Source organism: Gallus gallus, chromosome 23 (assembly GCF_016699485.2).
Source record: "Gallus gallus isolate bGalGal1 chromosome 23, bGalGal1.mat.broiler.GRCg7b, whole genome shotgun sequence".
Taxonomy (NCBI): Eukaryota; Metazoa; Chordata; class Aves; order Galliformes; family Phasianidae; genus Gallus; species Gallus gallus.
The window spans coordinates 4597371-4619239 of record NC_052554.1 but is presented as its reverse complement, the minus strand read 5'-3'; the positions used below and the strand labels follow the sequence as shown (position 1 = coordinate 4619239).

The 21869-nt window shown below is 56.9% G+C and overlaps 2 protein-coding genes across 9 annotated transcripts in view; both read right to left on the bottom strand.

The window, feature by feature from the left end:
* Positions 1–8189: 8189 nt before the first annotated feature.
* Positions 8190–10688, bottom strand: C1orf216 (C1orf216 homolog). Its single transcript, XM_046903577.1, has 2 exons — positions 10573–10688; positions 8190–9682 (listed from the first exon to the last, which is right to left on the bottom strand). The coding sequence occupies exon 2, from the start codon at positions 9666–9668 to the stop codon at positions 8955–8957; it is 714 nt and encodes a 237-aa protein (XP_046759533.1). The 5' UTR covers positions 9669–9682; positions 10573–10688; the 3' UTR covers positions 8190–8954.
* A 4740-nt stretch (positions 10689–15428) lies between these two features.
* Positions 15429–21869, bottom strand: part of CLSPN (claspin) — a 17404-nt gene continuing 10963 nt past the window's right edge. For 5 of the 8 annotated variants that reach the window (XM_040651735.2, XM_040651736.2, XM_046903570.1 and 2 more), the window contains exons 23-25: positions 21210–21292; positions 20820–20981; positions 19320–20604 (exon numbers count right to left, since the gene is read on the bottom strand). In XM_040651735.2, the coding sequence (XP_040507669.1) occupies positions 20491–20604; positions 20820–20981; positions 21210–21292 (359 nt within the window). In that variant the 3' untranslated portion in view covers positions 19320–20490. Of the gene's footprint in view, positions 16953–19319; positions 20605–20819; positions 20982–21209; positions 21293–21869 lie in introns of those variants that run through there. The other 3 variants (XR_005841620.2, XR_005841622.2, XR_005841621.2) reach the window with 2 other exon arrangements.

Sequence of the window (21869 nt, the reverse complement as noted above, 5' to 3'; positions counted from 1 at the left end):
CAGTGGGGGGGTGAGAGGGGGGGGCGGGAAGGGGGAACAGGAATAGGGGCACAGCAAGGGCAGGGGGTGTGCTGGGCTGGGGCTGATCCTTCCCAGGGCTTCTCCCTCTTGGGGCTTCTCTCTTTGAGGTCTTTTCCCTTTGGGGTTTTCTCCCTTTGAGGTCTTCTCCCTTTGAGGTCTTCTCCTTTTGGGGTCTTCTCCTTTGGGATCTCCTCCCTTTGGGTGCTTCTCCCTTTGGGTACTTCTCTCTTTGGGGTATTCTCCCTTTGAGGTCTTCTCCTTTTGGGGTCTTCTCCTTTGGAATCTCCTCTCTTTGGGTGCTTCTCCCTTTGGGGTCTTCTCCTTTGAGGTCTTCTCCCTTTGGGGTCTTCTACCTTTGGGATCTCCTCCCTTTGGGTACTTCCCCCTTTGGGTACTTCTCCCTTTGGGGTATTCTCCCTGTAGGGTCTTTTCCCTTTGATGTCCTTGAGGTCAGGGATGCTGAGCTGGGGCTAACACACCACTGCCCTCATTGATTGCATTCAGGAGGGGGAGGAATTCTGCACTTCAACCCGAAGGGGACAAAACCACCAAAAATAGGGCTGCAACCCTTGGAAAAACCACATTTTCTCCTTTAATCGGGGCCCCTTCGTTGTGGCATTTGGAGCCAAAGGAAGGCCTGGTTGATCAGCCTTGCGGAGGTCATTTTTCCAGGAGGGGACACCCGGGTGCCACCGTCCCCATCCCGGTGTGTCCCCTCTGCCCATCAGCTCCACTCAAAGCAAAAACCCTCCACCCTCCGCCTCCCGGCTTTGAAACCCGACCCATGGCCCAGCTCGCTCCCTGTCTGCTCCCATTATTAATAAACTTTGAAGGGCTCCCTTCTGTCCTTAATGAGATTAGCGTTATTTTCATGCGTTGCTGCAGGGCAAAGGACTGAAAAAGTGGCTGAGCTGTAAACTAAAGGGTGCTAATCTATAGAGGGTGGGTCCCCGATCCCACCGCCGCAGGGGATGGGTGAGAGTAATCAATTAAAAGAGGGGATTAGAGGTGCTGTGGCCACCCCGGATTGAGGTCACCCCACCACCTCACAGCGGCCCAACCCCATCGCTGAGGGAGAAAAAAAACCCCAAATCAGAGCCCGGACCCAAAGCAGCAATAGGGGAAAATCTGTTGTTGAGACATTAAGGCTGCGATTTGCTCAGCAGCGCTGTCCGGGCTTTGTTAATGAATGCTGATTGAAAGCACAACACCGCTGTTTGGTTTATTGGAGAGCTTTTGTTTTGGGGATAAAAAGGTGCCCAATGTGGCATGGGGTTGCATGGGATGGCCCTAAGCATCTGTGTGGTGAACACGGGGTGGCAGGGCTGGGGGTGCAGGAGCACAGGCACTGAGATCTGCACTGCTTACAGTTCCCTTTGGCCACCAAAGCTGTGCCCGAAAAGCACCCAAAGCCCTCACCCGTATGGGGAAATGAGGGAGCAGTGCCCCGATGTTCATATGACAGTAATTAAATGCTTCTCCTATCGGAGCATCCCAGACCAGGAGCGCAGTGCATCCCAGCCATGCAGGTATGATCTGTCCCCGGTGTCACACTGTGTGTCCCTCTGCCCCAGCACCCTGCAGGGGCCAATCCCAGCACGTGGGCACGGTGGCATCCTGCACACACAGCAGTGCCTTCGGGTGCAGACAGATGTGCTGACACTGCAAAGAGTGCCGGGCACGGCACCAATCTCATTCGTGCCCTTGCCAGGCCGTTACAGCAGCCCGCATCCCCACCAAACCCGCACCCTTCCAGGATCCCCCCTTTGGGGAGAGCAATTTTGGCCGGGTGTTGTCAGAGCTGTGGCACATCGTGGCTGGAGGAAGATGTCCATCAGACCCCCGCATGCCAGCCGTATCCCAGGGGTACCCACCTGCTCCCCAAACCCACCCCACAGTGAGCGGCAGCGCCGGGGCACCGCACTTTGCCCCATCCCATCACCCCACACCGAGGGGCGGATGCTCAGCACCGGGGAGGGCTCACCCCAAAACCCAGCGGTGCGGCAGCCCCTGGCAGCGGCCCTAATCCTGGTGGCTGCACCGCCGTGGGCCGTGGATTAGGGAGCAGAGCCCCGAGCCCTCCTTTGTCCTCCCTATTGTGGAGCATTTTGCTCGCCTCTGCTTTAAACCTTGTAACCGTTTTGCTGCCTTTTAAAATCGGGCTGAATAGGGGGTGGGATGGGGAGAAGGGTGGGGAGGGGGCTTTGAGGCCGACGGCAGCATTCAGGCTGCAGCTGCCCCGTCTCAGCGCGTTCCCAGTGACCCCCACGGATGCGGCGGCCACCGAGCAGCGCGGGGACGGGGCTGTGGACAGCCCACCTGCCTGCTGGGACGGGCACTTTCATGCCTATTGGGATTAGAGATTTTAAGTGTCGTTCCAAATTGTGCGGATAAACAGTCTTGTGAAAACTTGTTATCGTGGCAAAAAGGCCCCCGCCGCCGCCCTCCGTCCCCGGCCTTTTGTTCGGGCAATTTTTATTGGCGGATTGGATTTGATGAGGTTTAGGGTTTATTCTTCGGACTCTATTGAAGAGCTGATCCTTTGTCTCACGCCGCGGAGCGTGAAGAATATGAAACGTAGGCAGAAATAAATCTGCTTTTCGCACACATCAGCCCCCGGTACGGGCAGGGACCACCACGCACAGCTGAGAGGCACCTCCCGGAGCCCCGTGGCCATACACGACCCCGGGTGGGACAGGCGCTGCCGTCGTATCCTGAGCTGCAGGAGCTGGGAAAGGGGCTGCACAGAGCCCAAACGCAGCGGTGCTGGGGGGGCCCCGAGCTGCGAGCTCCCATCCCTCGCCCTCCCCCACGATCTCAGCCCCATGGCAGGTCAGTCTCATAATCGCTTCATTTATCACCAGTCACTCGAGGAGAGATTCATCAACAGGGTAATTTCAAAGGAAAGTTTGCTCCAGGGGTTGCCTTCCATTTGCAAGCAGCTCCCCACACCTTTCACCTATCCCACGGAGCCTGCCCCAGTGCGGGATGCTCCGTCCCCGCCTCGTCCCCACAACCAGGGAATGCCACCAACCCCATGGGACGCAGCTCTGAGCTGCTGCAGAGCTTGGCGGTTTGGATCCAAGAAAAGACCAACAGGGCGCATGGAACCTGCCCTGATGTGAGCCATCATGGTGTGACAGTGGGGCTCAGCGGGCTCCAGGCGATGCTGCACGGCCCAGGGGGCTGAGCCCCACAGCTGGAGCCTGGTCTGGATGAGTGGTCCATGGGGAGAAGCCCCATTCCTGCCCCCAAGAGCTGCAGGCACTGCCCTGGTCCCTTCTGGCATCACATCCATGTATCTCACTGCATCCCTACCCAGCATCTCCCCATCACCAGGAACACAGCCTGTGCCAGGGCTGCCCCACTCACTGCATCGCATCCCACTCTGCGTCAATGAGATCTCTCTCCAGATACACACTGGTGTTCAGGCTCCTCCTGTTTGGATAAGATATCTGTAATTACACGCATGCCTAATTCGAATTATTTCCAGAGCACAATCCTAGCACTTTTACACCCCGCTCAGCAACGTGGCGGGCAACCTCCTCATCAGCAGGGAGACGCTGGGTGGTGGCACTTCTCGGTTGGGTGAGCAGAGCACGGCCACTGGTGGCCACCTCATCAATGGGGAGATGTTGGATGGCGGCACCTCTTGGTTGGATGACCAATGCATGGCAACCAGTGGCCTCCTTGTCAATGGGGAGACATGGGGTGGTGGCATTTCTCTTTGGTTGGGTGAGCAGAGCGCGGCCATCGGTGGCCCCACGAGGTGCCAACAGCACATCACCGGAGTCCGGCGGGCTCTCAGAGGTTTGACCCCATGGAGAAGGATAGGGAAGGGGGTTCTTCAATCTGCTCTTGGACGCACAGCGGTCATCCCCGTTTGTGAAGGCAGGAGGGTGAGGGGAGCCCATTGCTGTGCCCAAAGCCCCAGCTAAGAGCCGCAGAGCTGATGAGTGCTTTCCCAATAGAGACGCAGCACTCGGGAACGGAGGGCTGGTGGGGAACATATCGAGTGAGGTTCTCTGGCCCGCGCCGTGCGAGACGTCGGGTCGGATTATCATCACGGTCCCTTCCGGCCCTGCGATCGATGAGCTCAGAAGTGGGGCTGGCTGGGAAACAACCACTGTTTCATCAAACGTTCAACGTTTCAAAAGTTGCTTTCCTTCCAGGCCACATCCATGCGGTGCCCTTTGGGGACGCTCCCATGCAGCACTGTGTCCCCAGGTGCCACCTGCCCCGCGCTCGGTGCTCGGCTGTGCGCAGGGCTCCTTCTCCCCTGGGTGCCACACATCGGCCTCACATAGGACCACCCCAATGCCTTCAGCCCCCTCCCTGCCCGTGCAGCCCCCCTTGGCTGTGCCCGGTGGCTCTGGCTGTCACATCGCATTGTTTGCTCCACGTGTGGACCTGCCCAAACCCTGCAAAGATCCCACAGGCAGCGCCGGGTGCAGGAGGGGGATGTGAGCGCGGGGACCCCGACCTCAGTGTGGGTCACCCAGAGCAGCTCAGCCATGGGGAGAAGGCGGCATGTGGGGAGGGGAAAGCAAAATCCCAGCTGGATGTCAAAGTCATTTCCCAACGCCTGCTGGCAGCAGCTCCCTCTGCGTCATCCCCACCACATTTTGGGGTGTTTCGGTGCTTTTTGGCCAACTTGAGCCCCTCATCCAACCCCAGCCCCCCCCCCCGCCCCCCCGCCTCCCCCAGCTCTGAATTCCCCCTCCATTACTTCTCCTCCCCCTCCCCCTGCCTCCTCCTCAGCTGCCTGCTGAATGAAGGATGGGTTTTTAAGCCTTTTTTACCCCCAAGGCCCGCAGCTCTGGCTCGCTGCTATCGCTGGGATAAATGCAGCTTTTCGGCCCAGAGCAGCACCGCGTCCCCCCCGCGCCGGGTTATCAATCCCTGCTCAGCATCGCCAGCGCTGGGCTGGGTCCTCTCCACTGGGAGCCCTCGTCTTCCCCTCTGGCCACGAGAAAGACCATCGTGCCTTAATTCCGAGCAGTATCACCACCAAACAGACTCAGCCCCGATGCTGTCGGCTTCTCTTAATTCGGCTTTGTGTTCTGCGGTTGTTGGGTTGGTTTTTCTTTTTCTTTTTTTTTTTTTTTTCTTTTTTTTTTTTCCCCTTTTTCATGAATTTTTAAAAAGTTTCCAGCTCTTTCTGCCAGGCTGTGCTGGGTTGGGTTTGTGTGCGATGTGAAAATGAGCAGCCATTGAGTGCAAAAAGCCGCGTCCAGCGTGGGAGCTGTGCTGGATGGTGGGGCTGCGGAGTGAAAGGAAGTGAGCAGAGCCCTCAATGGACTCAAGAAGTGCATTCATCTCCTGTTGTCCACGGCAGGAGCTGCAGGCTGCCTTCGCCCTGCCCCAGGCGCTGGGAAAGGGAGGCAGGATGGGGTGAAGGGGTGATGGGGCACAAAGAGGAAATGCAGACACAGTTGGTGAGAGCTCAGGGTGACCGCTTCGGTTTGGAGATGGACAGCTGGGAATGCTCCTCCACCCGGCCCAGCCACAGCCTGCCCTTCCCTCTGCCCCATCCCACAGCAGCACAGGAGCAGAGCAGTCCTTTGCATGGGCACACAGCCCTGGGGATGCTCCCCCCTCCCCACAGAGCTCTGCATGAGCACCACGCGGGGTTGGGGGGGGTCGGGGCTGTCCGTGCGGAACCCTCATTTCTAAGTCCTCCATCAAATGCTCATAGACAGCCAGTGTGCGTGGCAATGGGGTTATTATCCCCTCCGAGGAATGAAGTGCAGAACGGAGGCTGCTGGGACTCAGAGCCGTGGTTTCAGGGCTCTGGATATTTCAGCGCTGATGCTTAAAACCACGAAGGTGTTCCCTGCAGCAAGACAGCCACTACATCACAGAGGGAACGCGCTATGAAATAATGATGTACAACTGGCCTTGAGGCACTCTTTGCAGCTTGATTGGCCTCAATGGCAGAAGAATAACCGAGAGTTTATTGCTTCCCTCCCAGTGATCTTTACTCCCAGCTGTTTTCCTGTGGAGGGCCGGGTTCCATTCCCCATCTGAGCCACCGGTGGTGGAACGTGGGCACCTCCTCATCCCCTCCCTGCACCCCACCTGGGCAGCAGCACAGCTCCCAGCACTCAGCAGTGCCTGAAAGTGGATTTCTGCTGCTCAAAGCCCCGCTCTGCAGAAACAGGGCAAGGAAAGGGGCAAAAGAAGTGGGAAAAAGGGGCAGGAGAAGTGCTTTCATGCAGAAGCCGTTGGTGACCCCCACCTCCCGGCACACTTTGCAGAGGGGAGAGGTCGGGTTGGTGCAGTCGAGTTCTTCTCCCCCCTTTTCTTTCGAGGAGCTGTGCTGCAAATAGCCTGATTTATAAGATTTCTCTATCATTAAAATGTAAATGAAAACAGACGCGAAAACAATCTGAATTTCCAGCCGAGTTGCTCTTGCTTAATATTCTACCCTGAAGGGGGATGTGCGGAAGCAACAACATTTCAAAGGGAATCATTAAAGAAGGCGGCTCAGGCTGCGTCCCCATCAGATATGGGCTGAGATGGGAGCCCGTCCTGCCGGACTGCACCCCTGCAGAGGGGCATGGAGGGCACGGACGGCCCCGTCTGCTCTGCTGCAGTGCTGCACTGCACGTGTCCTGCAGCGTCGTGTGAACCCACCCAGCAGCACCACGAGTTCCCCGTTCTTAACGCACTGTGGGGGTTTGGAGGGGTTTTGCAGCATCCTGCTGGTTGGGCAATGCAGGCAGAGGAAAACCCCAATCCTTCCCAAAGTTGTTTGCGTGTGGAGCTCTCCGCATCGCCGCTGCTTTGTTCTGAAGGGATCCAACGATGAGGTGAAGCACCTTCCTCCAGACCTCCCTACGCACCCAATGTTTCCATAATGCTGTTGTTTTAATGTAATGAAAGACAACGATTGCCAAAGCTCACTTTGTGCCATCAGGTCAGCCCGAGTGCTAACAGGGATTTCATGTGACAATAAGGTAAACTAGCAGAGGAGACCTTCAAAACAAAGGGCCCCCTCTGCTGCACGTGGCAATCTGGGCTCACACGTCCTGGGCTCTGCAGATCATTTTGGGGACATGGCTGTATGTGAGCCCAGCTGCCCTGCACTGCCCCACATCCCAATGGCATCGCTCCATCCTCAGTGGTTCCAAACCCGGAGCAGCTCCGGAGACCCCAAGAGTCCTCACATCCATCTGCAACCCATGATGTACGGAGGGATGGGAATCCCTGCGGGTGGAGAAGTACCCATGAGATCCCTGTCCCAGCACCGGACCCACGTGGAGCTGCGGTCCCATGGGATGCAGAGCTGGGACACGGCTCCCCACTGACGCCAGAGGGTTTCTGTGCCTTTGTTTTCCCTCCCCACATGTCCCAAATCTCGGGGCTGGGGATGGGCAGCTCGGGACGGGGAGGGCTCCAAGAGCAGCGCCGGGGGCACCGCGCTGGGAGAAGCCTCTCCGCCAGCAGAGCGCATCCAGCGCTTTGATCCACGCCCACAGTTATTCTTTCATTTCTTGAGCAAATAATCAGGATTTGCACGATATTTACCTTGGATGTAAAGATTTGTGTAAAGCGTCCGACCAAGACAAACAGAGGCGCTGGGTGGGGGAAGGGGCTGCATCCACCCGACCCCCTCCACGGCCACACCAATGCACCCCCGGGCACCTCGAGGGGCTCCTCGTGCTGCTGCTCTGCCACGTCTGGAAGGATGGAAGGGTCTCCCCCCGCCCCGCAGTGCCCTTCCCTGCTGCTCCCCAGCCCCAGAGCCACGGAAAGGGCTCTGCTCCTCGAGTTCCCACAGCTCTGCAGGAAGGGGGAGAAGGGTGAAGGAAGGTTCAAAGGGCTTTTTCTCATCTCTGCTTGATCTCTGCGAGGCCTGAGGCACAGTCACCCCGGGGTCAGCGCTCAGGTGCTCCTATCTCCATCCCATCAGCACGGAGCGGGGCGATGGGGGCTGCAGCCCACGATGGGTGCAGGAGGGAAGAAGGGAATAACCCAGCGGTGCTCTGCTGCTCTCAGGACAGCACCTCCAGGCTCCATCACCGCCCATGGCAGGAAGGGAACAGCTATGTGGCTCCACACGGAGACCTGCGGGGATGGGGCACAGCCCACTGCCCACTGCTCCGTCACAGCAGCAGCTTCAGTGATCACAGCAGCACTGGAGAAAGCACAGCACACAAACACAGCGTCTCCTTTTTAATCTCTATTTAAGAAGGGCCGTCCTTCACACTTCCCACGCTGTCCCCATGGGATAAAACGGACATTAGGGGAAAAAAAAAACAACCAACCCAGTCCCTTTGCTTTAAGACAACAAAATGATGCAAAGAGCACAGCTTTGGGAGCAGCTCTGCGGCCATGCACGGTGCTAACGCAGCTCCCCCAGCATGCAGATGTGCATCTATACAACCTGGTCAATAAAAAATAGAAGGACATCTAAATCAACCCTTCCCTAACACTGCACTGTGAAATGAGCATGCTGGGTTTGGGGCCGGTGATGTTTATGTGTATGTCTGAGCATTCTGAGGTCACTTTTCAGAGTGATTCCCTCTCACTGGACTCAGTGCATGAGTGCAGCTCGGATCTGCTGCTGCTGCTGTGTCTCTGGGGCTGTGCCACAGCTGGGCCCCGTCCTGGGGACAACCCAAACACTGCGCCCCAATGCACAGCAGTGCAGCGTTGGGAGCTGCGGGTCGCTGCAGGGCGATGCTGCACTGGGTGTTGGTGCACACATCGGGGTGGGAGCAGCGAGGGGGGGGAGGAGGAGGAGGGCATTAAACTCTGTGGTTAATGGGATGGGCTCTGCGGGGTGAGCACCGCGATGCCCAGCGTGGGGCTGGGGCTGCCGTAGACCCCGTGCACCAACATCACCATCGTACTCAGGGCTCAGCCCCGACGGGGGAGGAGAGCAGCGGGGAAGCAGAACGGGACTCCACGGGAAGGAGCACAGCTCAGGGGTTGGGGGCGGCAGTGGGACACGGGGCTCCGTGCTGCATGCAGCGGATCAGCTCCTTGCGGTTGTCCAGGATGGTGTCGAAGCTCTCCTGCAGGCGGTCCTGCTGCTCCAGCACCTTCTGCTGCAGGCCGTGGATCCAGCGCAGCAGGGCCAGGCGGCGGTACATCACCAGCTGCACGTGGTGCTTCTCCTTCTCCCGCTCCTTGAAGCGCTCCTTCTCCTGCAGCTGCTGCACCGCCTCCGCCAGCGCCGGGAATAGGGGCTCCGGGGGGGGCTCGGACACCTCGGCGGGGTCCCCGGGGGGGTCCCAGGCGCCGCCGCAGGCGCTGTCGGGGCTGTCGATGCTGAGCGAGCTGCTGGCGTAGCCGATATCCTCCGCCGGGGATCCACCCACCTCCCCCTCCCCGACCTCCGCTCCCTCGGGGGGGCTGCGCTCGCCCTGCTGGGGGGCACACGCTGCGCTCGAAGCGACGTCCCCCATCCCGCCCTGAGCCATCTGTCTCTGTGCTAACAGCAGCAGATTATCGGAGGGATTTGCAGTGTTTTCGCCCCCCCCGCCAGCCCGGCTCCAGTTCTGGTTGCTGTCGCACTCATCGTCCCCGGCGAAGTTGCAGTTGGAGTCGGGGCTGCGTTGCACGGACCCCGAAAAGGCCGTGCCCAACGCGGGGCCCCCCGGGAATGGGGCGTCGGGGGGGCAGAGGGCGAACATCTCGGCGGTGCTGCCTGCAAGGGAGACGTGGGGCTGAGCCCACAGTGCGGCACTGCATCAAAGGGGGGACCCGGGTTTGCAGGGATAAGGGGGTTTGGGGTGCTGAGATTTGGGCGTCCCTGCGGTGGGCACAGGGGTCAGCACGGGAGCGGCTGCAGCATCCTCCTCTCTCAGTTGCCTCCCCTTAAGGCCAAAGCCCAGCAGATGGAGGCAGAAGGGCTCTCGTTGCCCCAAGAGCTCTTCCCTGCTGTCTGCTGGTGCCCAAAGCAGCGCCCAACGGCACCGGGAGCGGATGGGACAGAGAGGGGAAGGAGAACGCCGTGCTTCTCTCTGGAGCATCAGCGCGGAGAGCGCTCCCAGCGCTCACGAGAATCACGTGAAGGATCCCCGTGATCGCCCGCGGAGCGCCGCGGTGTGAGCGCAGAGATCGGCCCGGGGGGCGGCACAGAGGTGGGCCGGGGGGGTCCCGTGGGGCAGCGCTGCGGCACAGAGCGCTGCAGTTACGGAACGCCCGGAGCTGCGGAGGGCCCACAGAGACCCCCGAGCCCAATTCCCGGCCCTACGCGGCACCTCCCAACCCCGCGTCCGGGGGAGCGCTCTCCGAGCCCCCGCAGCTCCGTGGCGGTGCGGGATGACCCCATCCCACCGCCCCGGCGCCGCACCGCATCGCGCACCGACGCACGGGGACGGGCAGTGCGGGGCCGACCCGCAGCCGGGGGCTCCCGAAGGCCGCGTGTTCCGCTGCCCATCCCCGGCGATGTGCGGGGCCGGGGTTGGGGATGCGCGCCGCGGGTGGGATGCGCGCACGAATCGGGGCTGCGGGAACCGGCGCTGAGCCCCCCCCTCTCCCCCCGCTCCGGGATGGAGCCGCCCCGCCCCGCCCCGCAACGCCGCCCGCACTCACCGGGTCCGCCGCCGGTGGGAGCGGAAGCGTTCCCACGCGGGGAGGTGCCACGGAGCCGCACTTCCGAGCGAAGCCGCGGTCCCCGCGTCCGCCGCCGTGGGCAGAGAGAGGGCGGCGGCTGAGGGGAGGGACCCACGAGGGCGGCGGTGCGCGGCCGCGGGCAGCCGCAGCATCACCCGGGGAGGGGATGGGAATGGGGTTGGGGCCGTGGGGCGCTGCCCCCCCCCGTGGGCTGCGGGGCGCTCGGGATGGGGGTCGGGGCGTCCGTGGGATCCCAACGGGTCCTTCGCGGTCCCCCCCGCCGGGAGCCGTCTGTCCGCGGCATCAAACGGGAGGGCACGAGGGGGGGAGTCACATGGAGCCCCGCGGGCGGTCCGCGGATAATGAGGCTCTGTGGGGTTGGGGTGCTGCGGGAAGACGTTCTGTCGCGGTATTGTGAAGGTTGGGAGTGGGGAAATAGCGCTGCTGTGGGTTAAATCCGATCTGCTGACCCCCAGAGGGCCGGCAGATCTGCGCTGCTCCGGCCCCAAAGAAACCCCGTAAGGACCGAGATGGGCTGTGGGGTTCCTCCCTGCACAGCACGAGGTGAAAGAAACCCAATGTTCCTGTCCCACAGCAAAAGCAGAAACCGGCCCAGAGCTTCCGTGGATGGGCAGGAAAGAAAGAAGTGGGGCAGGAAAGGAAGAAGTGGGGCAGGGCTGCGCTGTGCTGTGAGCCACGTGTGTGTCAGCAGACATTCAGGGGAATCAAAACAAAGCCAAAGCAAAGCAGAATACTCTCAAGGAGGAAAGTGAGCCCGGCCTGGGGACCTCTTCCTGCTGCGGGGTTGAAGGAGGCTGAGCTGAAGCAGAGCTGTTCCATCCCAGGTTTAGGTTTCGGGGTCAGTGGGTGCCTGCTCCACTCAAGGCCTTCCCCCATTGCTGGCACCCACACAGCTGGGACCGGTGCTGGGGATCCCAAAGGAAAATCACTGTTTTCTGTCTCGTTTGGTTTGGGTTTGCAGCAGTGCAGCTCCCACAGCCCCGGATTATCTGCTTCTGATTGAGACCAGAGCAGATTTGCTGTTTGCAATGAAAACAACACACGCTCACTGAGCACCCAACCCTCCCCTCTGCCCGGATGTCCACCCCGGCTGCACAGAGCCAACTGTGCTCTGCATTTGGTGGTGACCTCCCAGAGCCTCACTGTGTGCTGCAGCCAACACCACGGCCTGGGCAGCAGAATTGCTGGGAGTGGTGCTGAGCAGTGATGGGGGGCGGCGGTGGGACCCCCCCGAGCCGTGGGACCCCCATGCCGTGGCCACGGTGTCACCTGGAGCTCCAGGCACAGGGACCTGGGGAGTGGGGACACGGCTGGAGGGGGCAGGAGAGAAGCAAGGGCTCAGGGTGGGGGGAGCTTAGTGGTGGATTTCAGAGCCATCTTCCCCTCCTCTTCCCCCACAGTGTTCCAGAAATGAATTAAAAGCTCTCCCTTCAGGAAATTAAAAGCTATTCAAAAGGACCAAGCGCAGGATCCGATGAGCCGGGGTTTGGGGAGGGATGTCCTGGGTGAGATGAAGGCCACGCACTGCAGCGTGCAGAGGGAGAAGGGCATGGGGTGAACCCCAGAGCAGCTCCAGAAGTCCCTAAATCAGATTTCACCCAAGCCCTGGCTCCTGTCTCCATGCATTTGCCCCATGCAGGACCGGGCTGCCACCTGCAGTGTATGATCACTGCATGTCTGTGTATGCACTGCATGGCCGTGTGTGCACTGCGTGCTCTCCCCTGCTCTCCTGGCCCAGGAGATGCAATGGTGCACGGGGAGGCTGCAAGCAGGGGAATGGAATCTGCAGCACCAGGAGGAAATGAAACTTGGTTTGGGGGAGATCTCCATATTCTGCCCACCGATTCCCATCTCCTGTGGCGACGGCCATGGGAGGACGTGCTGTGCCACAGGGCTGGGGTGGGCATGGCTGGGGACACCCAGGGCCTTTGTGGGGTCACCACCCACTGCGGGGACCCCCGGGTGGAGATGGCCCTGGGGGACCCGTCCTGAAAGAGTTAAAAGCAAAATGTTGCAACAACAACAAAAAAAATACAGAAGGAAAAAAAAAAGGGCCCTGAACCACATGCGACCCAACCTCCCCAGCGGCTCATCTGAGTTTAATAACGGAGGGGGGAAATCTCCCTCAAAGCTCTCCGAGAAATTAAAGTAAACAGCGTGCTGACCTCCGCCCCGCACTGCCCCAATGGCACCGGGGGTCCGGGGGGGGGGGGGCGGCTCCGTGGGGCCGTGGGGGTCCCCGTGCTCTCCTCCATCGCTGCTTTCGTAACGCACACAGATTGGGTTCGTGGGGGCGCTGCCAGGGGAGCACAGTGGGGTTCTGCGGCCGCTCCGTCCGCCCCTCGGCTACAAAAGGGGAACGAATGCCGGCCCCGGCTCCGCCCTTCCCATCAGAGCGGGACCCAAAGATCCCCATTTCCTCCGCGCCTGTGAATCGCTAATACGTTCCAGACGGAGAGCTCCGATGAGGAAATTGTTTGGGAAATTGAAGGGAAGTGGGAGGGCCGGGCGGTCACCGCGGCTCCGGGGCTGCGCTGCCGCCGCTGTCACCTCCGTGCGCTGCGGGCGCATCGCGGCCCCCAAAGGGCAGCACCCGGCGGTGGCTGCAGCCCCGACCGCCTGCGACAGAGCACCGCTGGCTGCCCGGCAGCGCCGGGTCCGTGAGTGCCGCTTTGGGGACGGCGATCGCTGCCCTTCTTTTCCCCTTTGATCAGCATCCACCCCCAGGACTTTCCCAGCGGCTCCTCGTGACCCCCGGGCTGCCTCCCGAAACGGAAAGGTTCCACATTTGGACCCCATCAGGCAGAAAACGTCAGGATTTGGAAATTCCGCTCTTGGAAGCCAATCTGACACATTCCACGAATGCTTCAATTTATCCCTTTGTCGCAACGTTCAGTGAAGGGTTTGGGTCCGGCCGCCCTGTTTGGATGGAGAACCGTAAGCAGTTCTGAGCTGCGGGAGCTGCACCAGGTTGTGTTCGTGGAAATGGAAGGTTTGACCGCACAGCGTCAGAGCTTTCTGATGTGCTGTGGGGAGCTGTGAACAAATCCCCATCAGAAGGCACTGTGGGGGCTTTTCTCAGCTCCCCCTTCACCTGCAAGTGCTCAGCTCCCGTCCCTGCCTCTGCCTCTGCTTTTCCTGCAGAGGCACAGCCGGGGGCACACGGATGGGGAGGAGAAAGCAGAACTGCACCAGGATCCCCTATAGGCCCGGATCCCACACCAGAACCGAGAGCTGCTGGCGTTCCCACTGCCCGGTGGGTCCGTTCCCATTTTGGGTCGCAGCGAAACGGATCTGTTGGCTGGAAGGGCTCCGCGTGGGCGAAACTCCCTCTGCTCCCAGAGGTTATCATCCTCATCCAGGAACCAACAATATCCTCTCACTGGGACACTAATTTGAACAATCTGTGCTGGCCGGGGGAGGGAGGGCGCACAGCTTGGGAGCCTTTGAAAAACCCGAGCGGGAGCCAAAGGGAGAAGGGAAACAAAACCCCACAGCACTGCAGGGCGCTGGGATGGGGCTGGGAAGCCCACGGGGTGCAGGCGGTGCTGGGAGCCGTTCCCAGGGCAGGGCCAGATGGGCGCTCTGTGGCACAGGGATGGGTGTGGGGATGCCCACATCTCAGCCCATGCCGGGGCTGTCCTGGAGAAGAGCTCTGTCTGGAGGGTGTGAGCGCTTCGCTGATGGGGAAATGACCTTTCCTGCTCAGCCACAGTGCTCGGCCTCAGGGCTGCCATCCCCACGTGGCTGGAGGAGCACCCATCACCTTCCAGCCCATACCATGAAGTGGCCGTGTGCCGCTGAGAGCTCCAGCAGCCCGGAATCACGGGGTCACTGAGGTCGGAAAAGCCCTCTCAGACCCCCAGGTCCAACCCCAGCCCACCCCACCATGCCCACGTGCCCCCACCGCTACATCCCCGCGTTCCCTCCGGGGATGGTGACCCCCCCACCTCGTGCTGGTCCCTGCCACTGAACCCCACAGGGCTGACAGTGCTGTATTTGCTCCCACTATGATGGATATTCACACCTGCATGGGACGAGTGAGAGCGTTCCCCAGTGGGGGTATCCATTGGAGCACCATCTAATTGATTACGTGGAAATGGCTCCTGGTGGGAAGGGAAGCCCCCTCTCTGCTCTGGGTGAATTAATTGAGCTTGTGCTGTGCTCAATTAATCTCGTTAAAGTGATGCCGTTTCAGCCCGGCGTTTGGCACAAAGGGGTACCCGGGGGGGGGGGGGGGGGAGGAGGGGGTCCGTCTGACAGCGACGGGTTAACAGTGGGATGATGGGGGCTCGGCCAGGACAGCCCCACGGGTGCTGTGGTCCGGCTTTTGGGTTGTCCCCAACCCAGACAAAGCAGAGCAGCCCCCGCACCCCCCAGCAGCTGGCACGGGGACGTAATCCCACAAAGTCCCACTCCGGGGGGATGTGGGGTTGGAGGGGGGGTCGCATCGCCGCCCGCTGCCCCGTTTATCCCCGCTATTGACCGCCTAAACAGTTCTTTGGTGATTACAATGTAAATATAGCTTTTCATGGAGTAAAGGCCTTTTATGGGATCCCCACACACTTAACCACTTAACCCCGGCGACAAAAAGAGCAGTGAATGAGCTGTTTGGAGGCTGCTCGTGCAGAAAAGCGGGCCCTGAATAGGATTTGGGGATCTGTGTGTATCAATTGCTATGCTCCGGGGGCCGTCAATGGGGCTTTTTGGCGTTCAAGCATGTGCCAAGGGGGCTGCACGGATGGGGACGGAGGGTCCGAGAGAAGAAGAAAAAAAATAAGGAAGGAAAAAAGCAGCTGCTTCTCTTTAATAAAACAATGATTTATTCATAGCGACCCGGGGAAGGGGAGGGGGGGTGTGGGGGAGTGCCAAAGCAGCGCCTGCTCTGTGCCTGCCCAGGGAATGGGGGTGTGGGACCCCGAGCATCCAATGTGCCCCCCCAGCCCCCGAGCATCCTGCAGCTGGGCAGCACCCCACAGCGTTGGGCCGGGCAGTGGGAGCGAAGGAAGGAAGGGAAAAGTGCTTTTCTAAGCTGATATTTAATTGCGAAGGGTCGGGGGGTGTTCAGAGCCCTCCTTCGGGCTTAATGTAAAATAGGAACGTGGAAATACCACCTATTAATATCTTGAGCGCCTCAGCCGTTCATTACACTTTCTGCACAGAAACCTGTCACAGCTGACCGGGGGGGCTGGAAATTGGGGGCACAGCAGGGCTGCGGGCACCAGGGAACCTCCCTTGGGGGCCCCCCCTCATTAATTACCACCTGGAATAGCCCAGAGGGCTCCCAGCCCCTCCTCGGGCACTGCGGATTTGGGGCAGGAGGACATCGCCCTCCGGGGGCATCTGGGGCTGCTCCTCCATCAGCGCCTGCAGGAGCAGCAGCAGCTATTGGTGATCAATGGGACACCGCAGGGGGAGCAGCGGAGGAGGGTTGTATGAAAGCAGCCTTGAGGAGCAGGGCAGAAACACGAGCTTAAAAATGAAGCGAATCTCTTGCGATCGATCCCCAACATCGTTTTCTTTCATTACAGCCGGTTCAGGTTTCTGCTGCGTGGAGGAGCAGTGCTGGAGTTGGCCATAAACTGTGCTGCTGGATGATACGAGAGCACATAACAACCCGCCAGGACTGAACAGCTGTCCACGCTGAGCACACACCGTGTCAGCATGAGTACTGATGACCAAGAGCTTGCAGAGAACAGCTTTGCTTTGCAGCTCTCCCACTGAAGGCAGCCCCGTCCCCCAAGGCTCGGGGCTATTTCCCAGGCAGCCCCACACCCCCACCTCCTGCTGCCCTTCAGCCACCCCAGCACACCGCATTCTCCAGTGTCTTAAACCACGACCCCACGTCAGACTCGAGCCATCACTGCCCTCTTCCTATGTCTGCTGATCTGCTTTCCGTGTGTCCTTTTCTAAGGGGGGAAGCCTGAAGGAAAGGAGAGGGATGCTGAGCAGATCACCTGCCCGTTCTGAAAACAAACACAAGCAAAAGGCACTTCTGCGGGCCCAAAGCTGTGCTCCATTCATCCCTCCTGGAGAATGGGTGCAGCCACTAACGAGGGCTGAAAGGCAGCAAGGGGAAATAGCCACCGTGGGGCTGCGCCAGAGCCATCCCCACCCGCATGTCAGTGGGTGCCTGGGGCTCTTTCTGCCCTTTAACACTCACATTGGCTCTGGGACAGCTGATGGGGGATCCGGGGCAGCTGAGGTTCAGTTTGTGTGCTGAGCACCCACCACACACAGCGCGCCTCTCTTCAGGTGTCCACTCTGACATCATTTTTCACGCGTTGGAAATACAGATGATTTTAGCCTGGGTCCATCTGGCTTCCCAAATAACCTGTCTGTTTGATAAATAACGTAAATTAAATTAGACAAGACAAACAAATAGTTTTTTCACTCTCTCCCTTTCGGTCTCTTGGCTAAGAGGGGAAAAAAACAAAGGCAAAAAGAAGACATGATGCAGTGAGTGCCTGGAGCCCCACGGAGCCACACGACAGCAAAGGCGGTGGTTATAAACGTGTCTGCAATGCTAACCTTCAGTGCAGGCCTTCCCTCTGATCTTAAGTTCTGTTTCAGTTTCTCTCCCTCCATTCAGGTTCCTAACAAGCTCAGCAGGCAGTGCTGTGCCCAGCACCCCGTGCAGGGGTCACATTGGAAGGCAGGGGTCACCCAGTGCTGTTCCTTCCATCCTCCTGGGGGAAGGGAAACTGAGGCACAGAGACACAGAGCACACGCAGCTCCTTGGCGAGGCTGAAAGCCGTGCTTCCCAGCAAGAGCTGGCTCTCACAAAGACAACAACACATCCCAACTCTCTCTCCCGTGACCGCTAGGAGTGAGCCCAGGATACAATCGGATGGGAAAAGCAACGAAGCGAGCGGTGGGAGCAATTCCTGCAGGCTCGGGGTGCTCCAGAGAGACGGTTCTGCCCACGGCTGCCCTCCCTGTGGCTGTGGGGTTCTCCTTCCCACCCCTTTGCTGCTCTCTGCTCAGCACAGCGTTCAGCTCTTCTCCCCCAGCCTGGGACGGCTCTCGGCGCTCCCTGCAGCAATGGGGGGATTTCTCTCCCTGTTAACACAGCGCAGTGTCAGCGCCAGGAGGGGTGATGAGCGGAATCAATACTTGAAAATGAGAAGGCAAAGCGAAGCAGAAGTGCCAGACGGGTGAGGTTGGGCGCAGGGAGGATGCAGAGCAGCCCCTCATTGCTGCCTCCTCCAGCACTGCACCCAGGGCAGCATTCCTCCCACACCCTGAACTCCTCCAGCATCACACAGCAGGGAACAGCAGCATTTAACAAACCCCAAACTCCTGAAGCAGCGCTGTGGGGGAAATGTTTATTGTGAGCAGCAATCACCAGAAGCCTTCCAACGGAATACATTCCAATGCTGGAGCTCTTTGGGCCCCAAAGTATTTTTCTGCTTGGGCGCACAGCTCCGAACCAAGCAAGAAATCTTCCTGGAGGTCAGCTCTGCTCTGAAGGGCCAGCAAAGCACACAGCTCTGTGGCCACTGCAGGCTGAGCAGGGCACTGAGAGCCCCATGGCTCAGCCTCTAAAGGGGCTCTTCCTCAGCTGGCCTTTTAAAGCATTCTAATGCAAAAAAATGCAGCAATTACAGGTCTAATTAAGGAAGAGGCTAACTGAATTCTTTGCAACGTCATAGAGCATGGAAAACTGCAACAATTCCCCTTTGAGTCAGAGTACAGCTTGAGCTTTAATTGTAAGCCCTTCCTCTTGTGCTAGGGGAAGAGCATTCTCTTGCTGCTCTCTAGTGGTGGGCAGATTGGCAAAGTTAATAAAAGATGCTGAATTTTGCAGCTTTCAATGTTTCTGTCCAGTAAATCTGCTGGATTTGCACAGCATAGAACCCAGCACAAACAACTGCTGCTGGAGAATTACCTGCACATGAGGAAACCTCCTTTCAGTTATGCTGTCCTTCAGAGGACGTCTGACACAAAACATTTGTGCTGCCCCTCACCTTCAGTTCCTCATTTCCTGACTTAGAGGGACTGAGCAGCTCAGGCCCTGGTGTGCAACACGGCTCTCATCCTTTGCACACTCACCTTTTGGCCCCAGTAAGAGAGGGCTCTGAGCTGGCACAACGTTACCATCACAGCTGGACGTAAACCACTGAGTTGTTTTTCATTTAAAAGCAGCCTCTGCTCACGCAGGGCAGTCCAGAAGCCAAACTACTGCATATGCATTGCCAGGAGCAGCGTGCCCAGCTGGAATGAACTCCAGCCTTGCTCTACACGCAACCTCCAAGGAGGATGTTGAAATATTTGAGGAAAACAAAACCAAACCCCACTATTCTAAGGGGCTGGCTTGAGATGCCACACTTAGGCCACAATTCAAACCCAGGTCCAAGCAGTGGTAGGCACACCGTGAGCCAATGGTGAAGTAAGTCTGGTCCAGGAACAAAACCAAAACTACTGAAGCAGCAAAAAGGAACGTATTTGCATAAAATCCTTAGCCCTAAGATTACAACCTGAGTCAAAGAGTTGAGGATCTGAGAATTTACGCCCCAGTAAACACCAGGGGGTCATTCTGTTGTGTTCCAGTGGCACTGCAGCTGTTCCTTGCCATGGCCTCAGCTGTAGATACATGAGATGGGGAAGCAGCAGTGGAGAAAAACAAAACAATGACAGTAAAAAACAGAGATGAACATTCTGGGAGGAAAAAAAAACCAAACAAGCCCATGCACACAGCTGAGTAAAATCCTGTACATTAAAAACCTGTTTTATTGTAAAATTGCACTGCAATTGGTACCATAGTTCTTTATAGACATAATATACAGTAAAATATTTTACACGTCGCACACTGGGCGTATACTTCAGATGTTACAAAATGTACACAATTCTCTGACAGTGAGCAACCTCAGGACGTGGCACTGTCTGCAGTCCTACAGAGCAGGCCACTGTGCTACCAAAACATGGCATCTAATCTAAACACGCTCGACATATCCTCAGAAAGGTCAGAAATGCTGTATGTTCCACCTCAAGTTTCTTCCACACTATTTAGAACAGCTGTGAGTAATGGTTCTTTATTCTAATCTCCTCCTCCCAGAGAGGGCTCTTCATTTCTCACTGCTCAGAAATGGATGATTTGTGATGGAAGAGCAAAGCGTGGATGAAAACTGGGGGTGAGATAATTTACACCACTTTTCAGCTGGGCAAAATAAAGCAAAAATGGAAAATTAAAGCTCCAACCTGCACACCTCCTTTTCCTCTCCCACATCTGTTACTCATATGCATGCGTATGAATATGAAAAGGAAATGTGAAAGACATTCCTACCACACTGCCTCATAAAAGGCTGGGGCCTTTTTTTGTTTAAACATAAATTAGAAATGTAAATTAGAGCTTCTGAAGTTACGAAGCTAACAAATGCTTAACAGAAAATAAGACACTGAAGGAAGCCATGGCTCCTTAGTACTGCAAGTGCAAACAACATACATCCTAATGTAATTAACACTGCTTTCTTCTTACCTAAACCTGCAGAAATACTCATCTGTGCCTTGAGCTAACTGCAGCATTTCTGCATCACACCTATCACACCAGTGATGCTTCCAGATGAAAATGTAACACTGAAACATGTATCCCATCCTCACAGAATCTCACAGCAGTGTAGGTTTCCTTAATGCTTAGACCAAGTTTGCATTCATTCCAAACCAAGCACGGATTTTGTGCTCCCAATTGCTCATGCTAAGTGAAATGAGATCAAACCTGACCACGGCTTGGAAAGTACTGGAAAGAAGACAGCAGGAGCAGGGAGAACAACGTGCAGCACTCTGTTTACCTTCCTGATGATTGCTGGCAGAGATTTGCAGATCAGCCTGCAACTGACAGAGATACAAGATGTAACTTCTGGCCCTACACAAAAACATTCAGCTCTCCAAGTACTGGAATATGCTTCGACTTTGACTCGTTTGCTCTGTGCTGTCAACCCTGGGCCGTTTGGCAAGAGATGTTATTGCTGCAGAAGGACCTCTTTTCTTCACCTACAGAGGAACACAGTACATTAGAACACACAAAGTACCCCGAGATTAAATTCTGAATTATGACAGCATTATTTGGTGTGAGATCACATTCCTGCACAACAGGAAATCATAGAGAATATTTAAAGCAGCGGTGCTCTTAAGTATTTGGCAGCGTTTGGTGTCTATAGGTTCAAATAATCTACAGAACTGGAGCATAATCTGACACAAATCCTCACCTGATGTTTTGATTTCTCCTTTGCCTCTTCATTCTTGTCTGGGGAAAGTGTGTGAAAGACAAAATTCCTGGAGTTCCGAGGTGCATTTGGATTGAGATCTGACATGGCCGCCAGTTTCTGAAGGATATCTTTGGGTCTATTCAAGAGAGACCCATTTTTAATCTGAAGAACAAAGAAATGTTGCATTAAACCACTCACAGGAGCAAGATAGCTCTTTTTAGCAGTAGATTACCCTCAACAGAAAATAATATTGTGTGCCAAAATGTTACTTGCTGCCACTATTTCCTCACTATCTTACAAACCAGTCATGGTTGGAATCTAGGCTCAGCTGACTCTGAGGTGTCCTACAGATGCAGCTTGGAAATACCATTTTTCAGAACCAATACCAACCTGGATGTCACTGGCAGGTCTGAATGTTTCAAATGGATTCCTGGGCAATAGTTTTGCATCTTGAACCACTACTGCAGGGCTTGCTAGCAGAGACAAACAGGAGAACATCAGCTTCTGAACTCAGTTTGGAAGAACATAGCTTTATATCAAACTGAGGAATTTAGAACTGACAACATACCGCAGACAGAACAAACCCAACAACCTGCATTGAATTACACTACGAGCTGCACAACTGGTAAGATTGCTCTGGCAATTAGCACTTTCCCTTCTAAATGACAATTTCGTTTTGAAACAATTCTGCACACTTGAAAGAGTCATGCTTTTACTACAATTGGGGAAAACCTGAATGCATTTTCAGGACCTTACACAGCTTTTCCTTAAGTCACAGATATTTGGAGAAGCTGCTAGGAAGCATGGCATTTATATCACTATTTGTGATTTAAAGGAGGACAAACAAAGAATGAGAGACTAAAAGTTGCAGAGGAATTTACTTCCACTCCACAGCACTTGTTTTCCAGAAGTAATGAAGTAATTTACTGAGTAAGTACACACAATTATGAACAAGCTTGCAGACTGATACTTGCAATGCTTTTAATCTTTATCTTTTTGAAGTCTAAAAGGCAAAACCTTGGGCTGGTGTAAGAAAATTAGATACTGGGG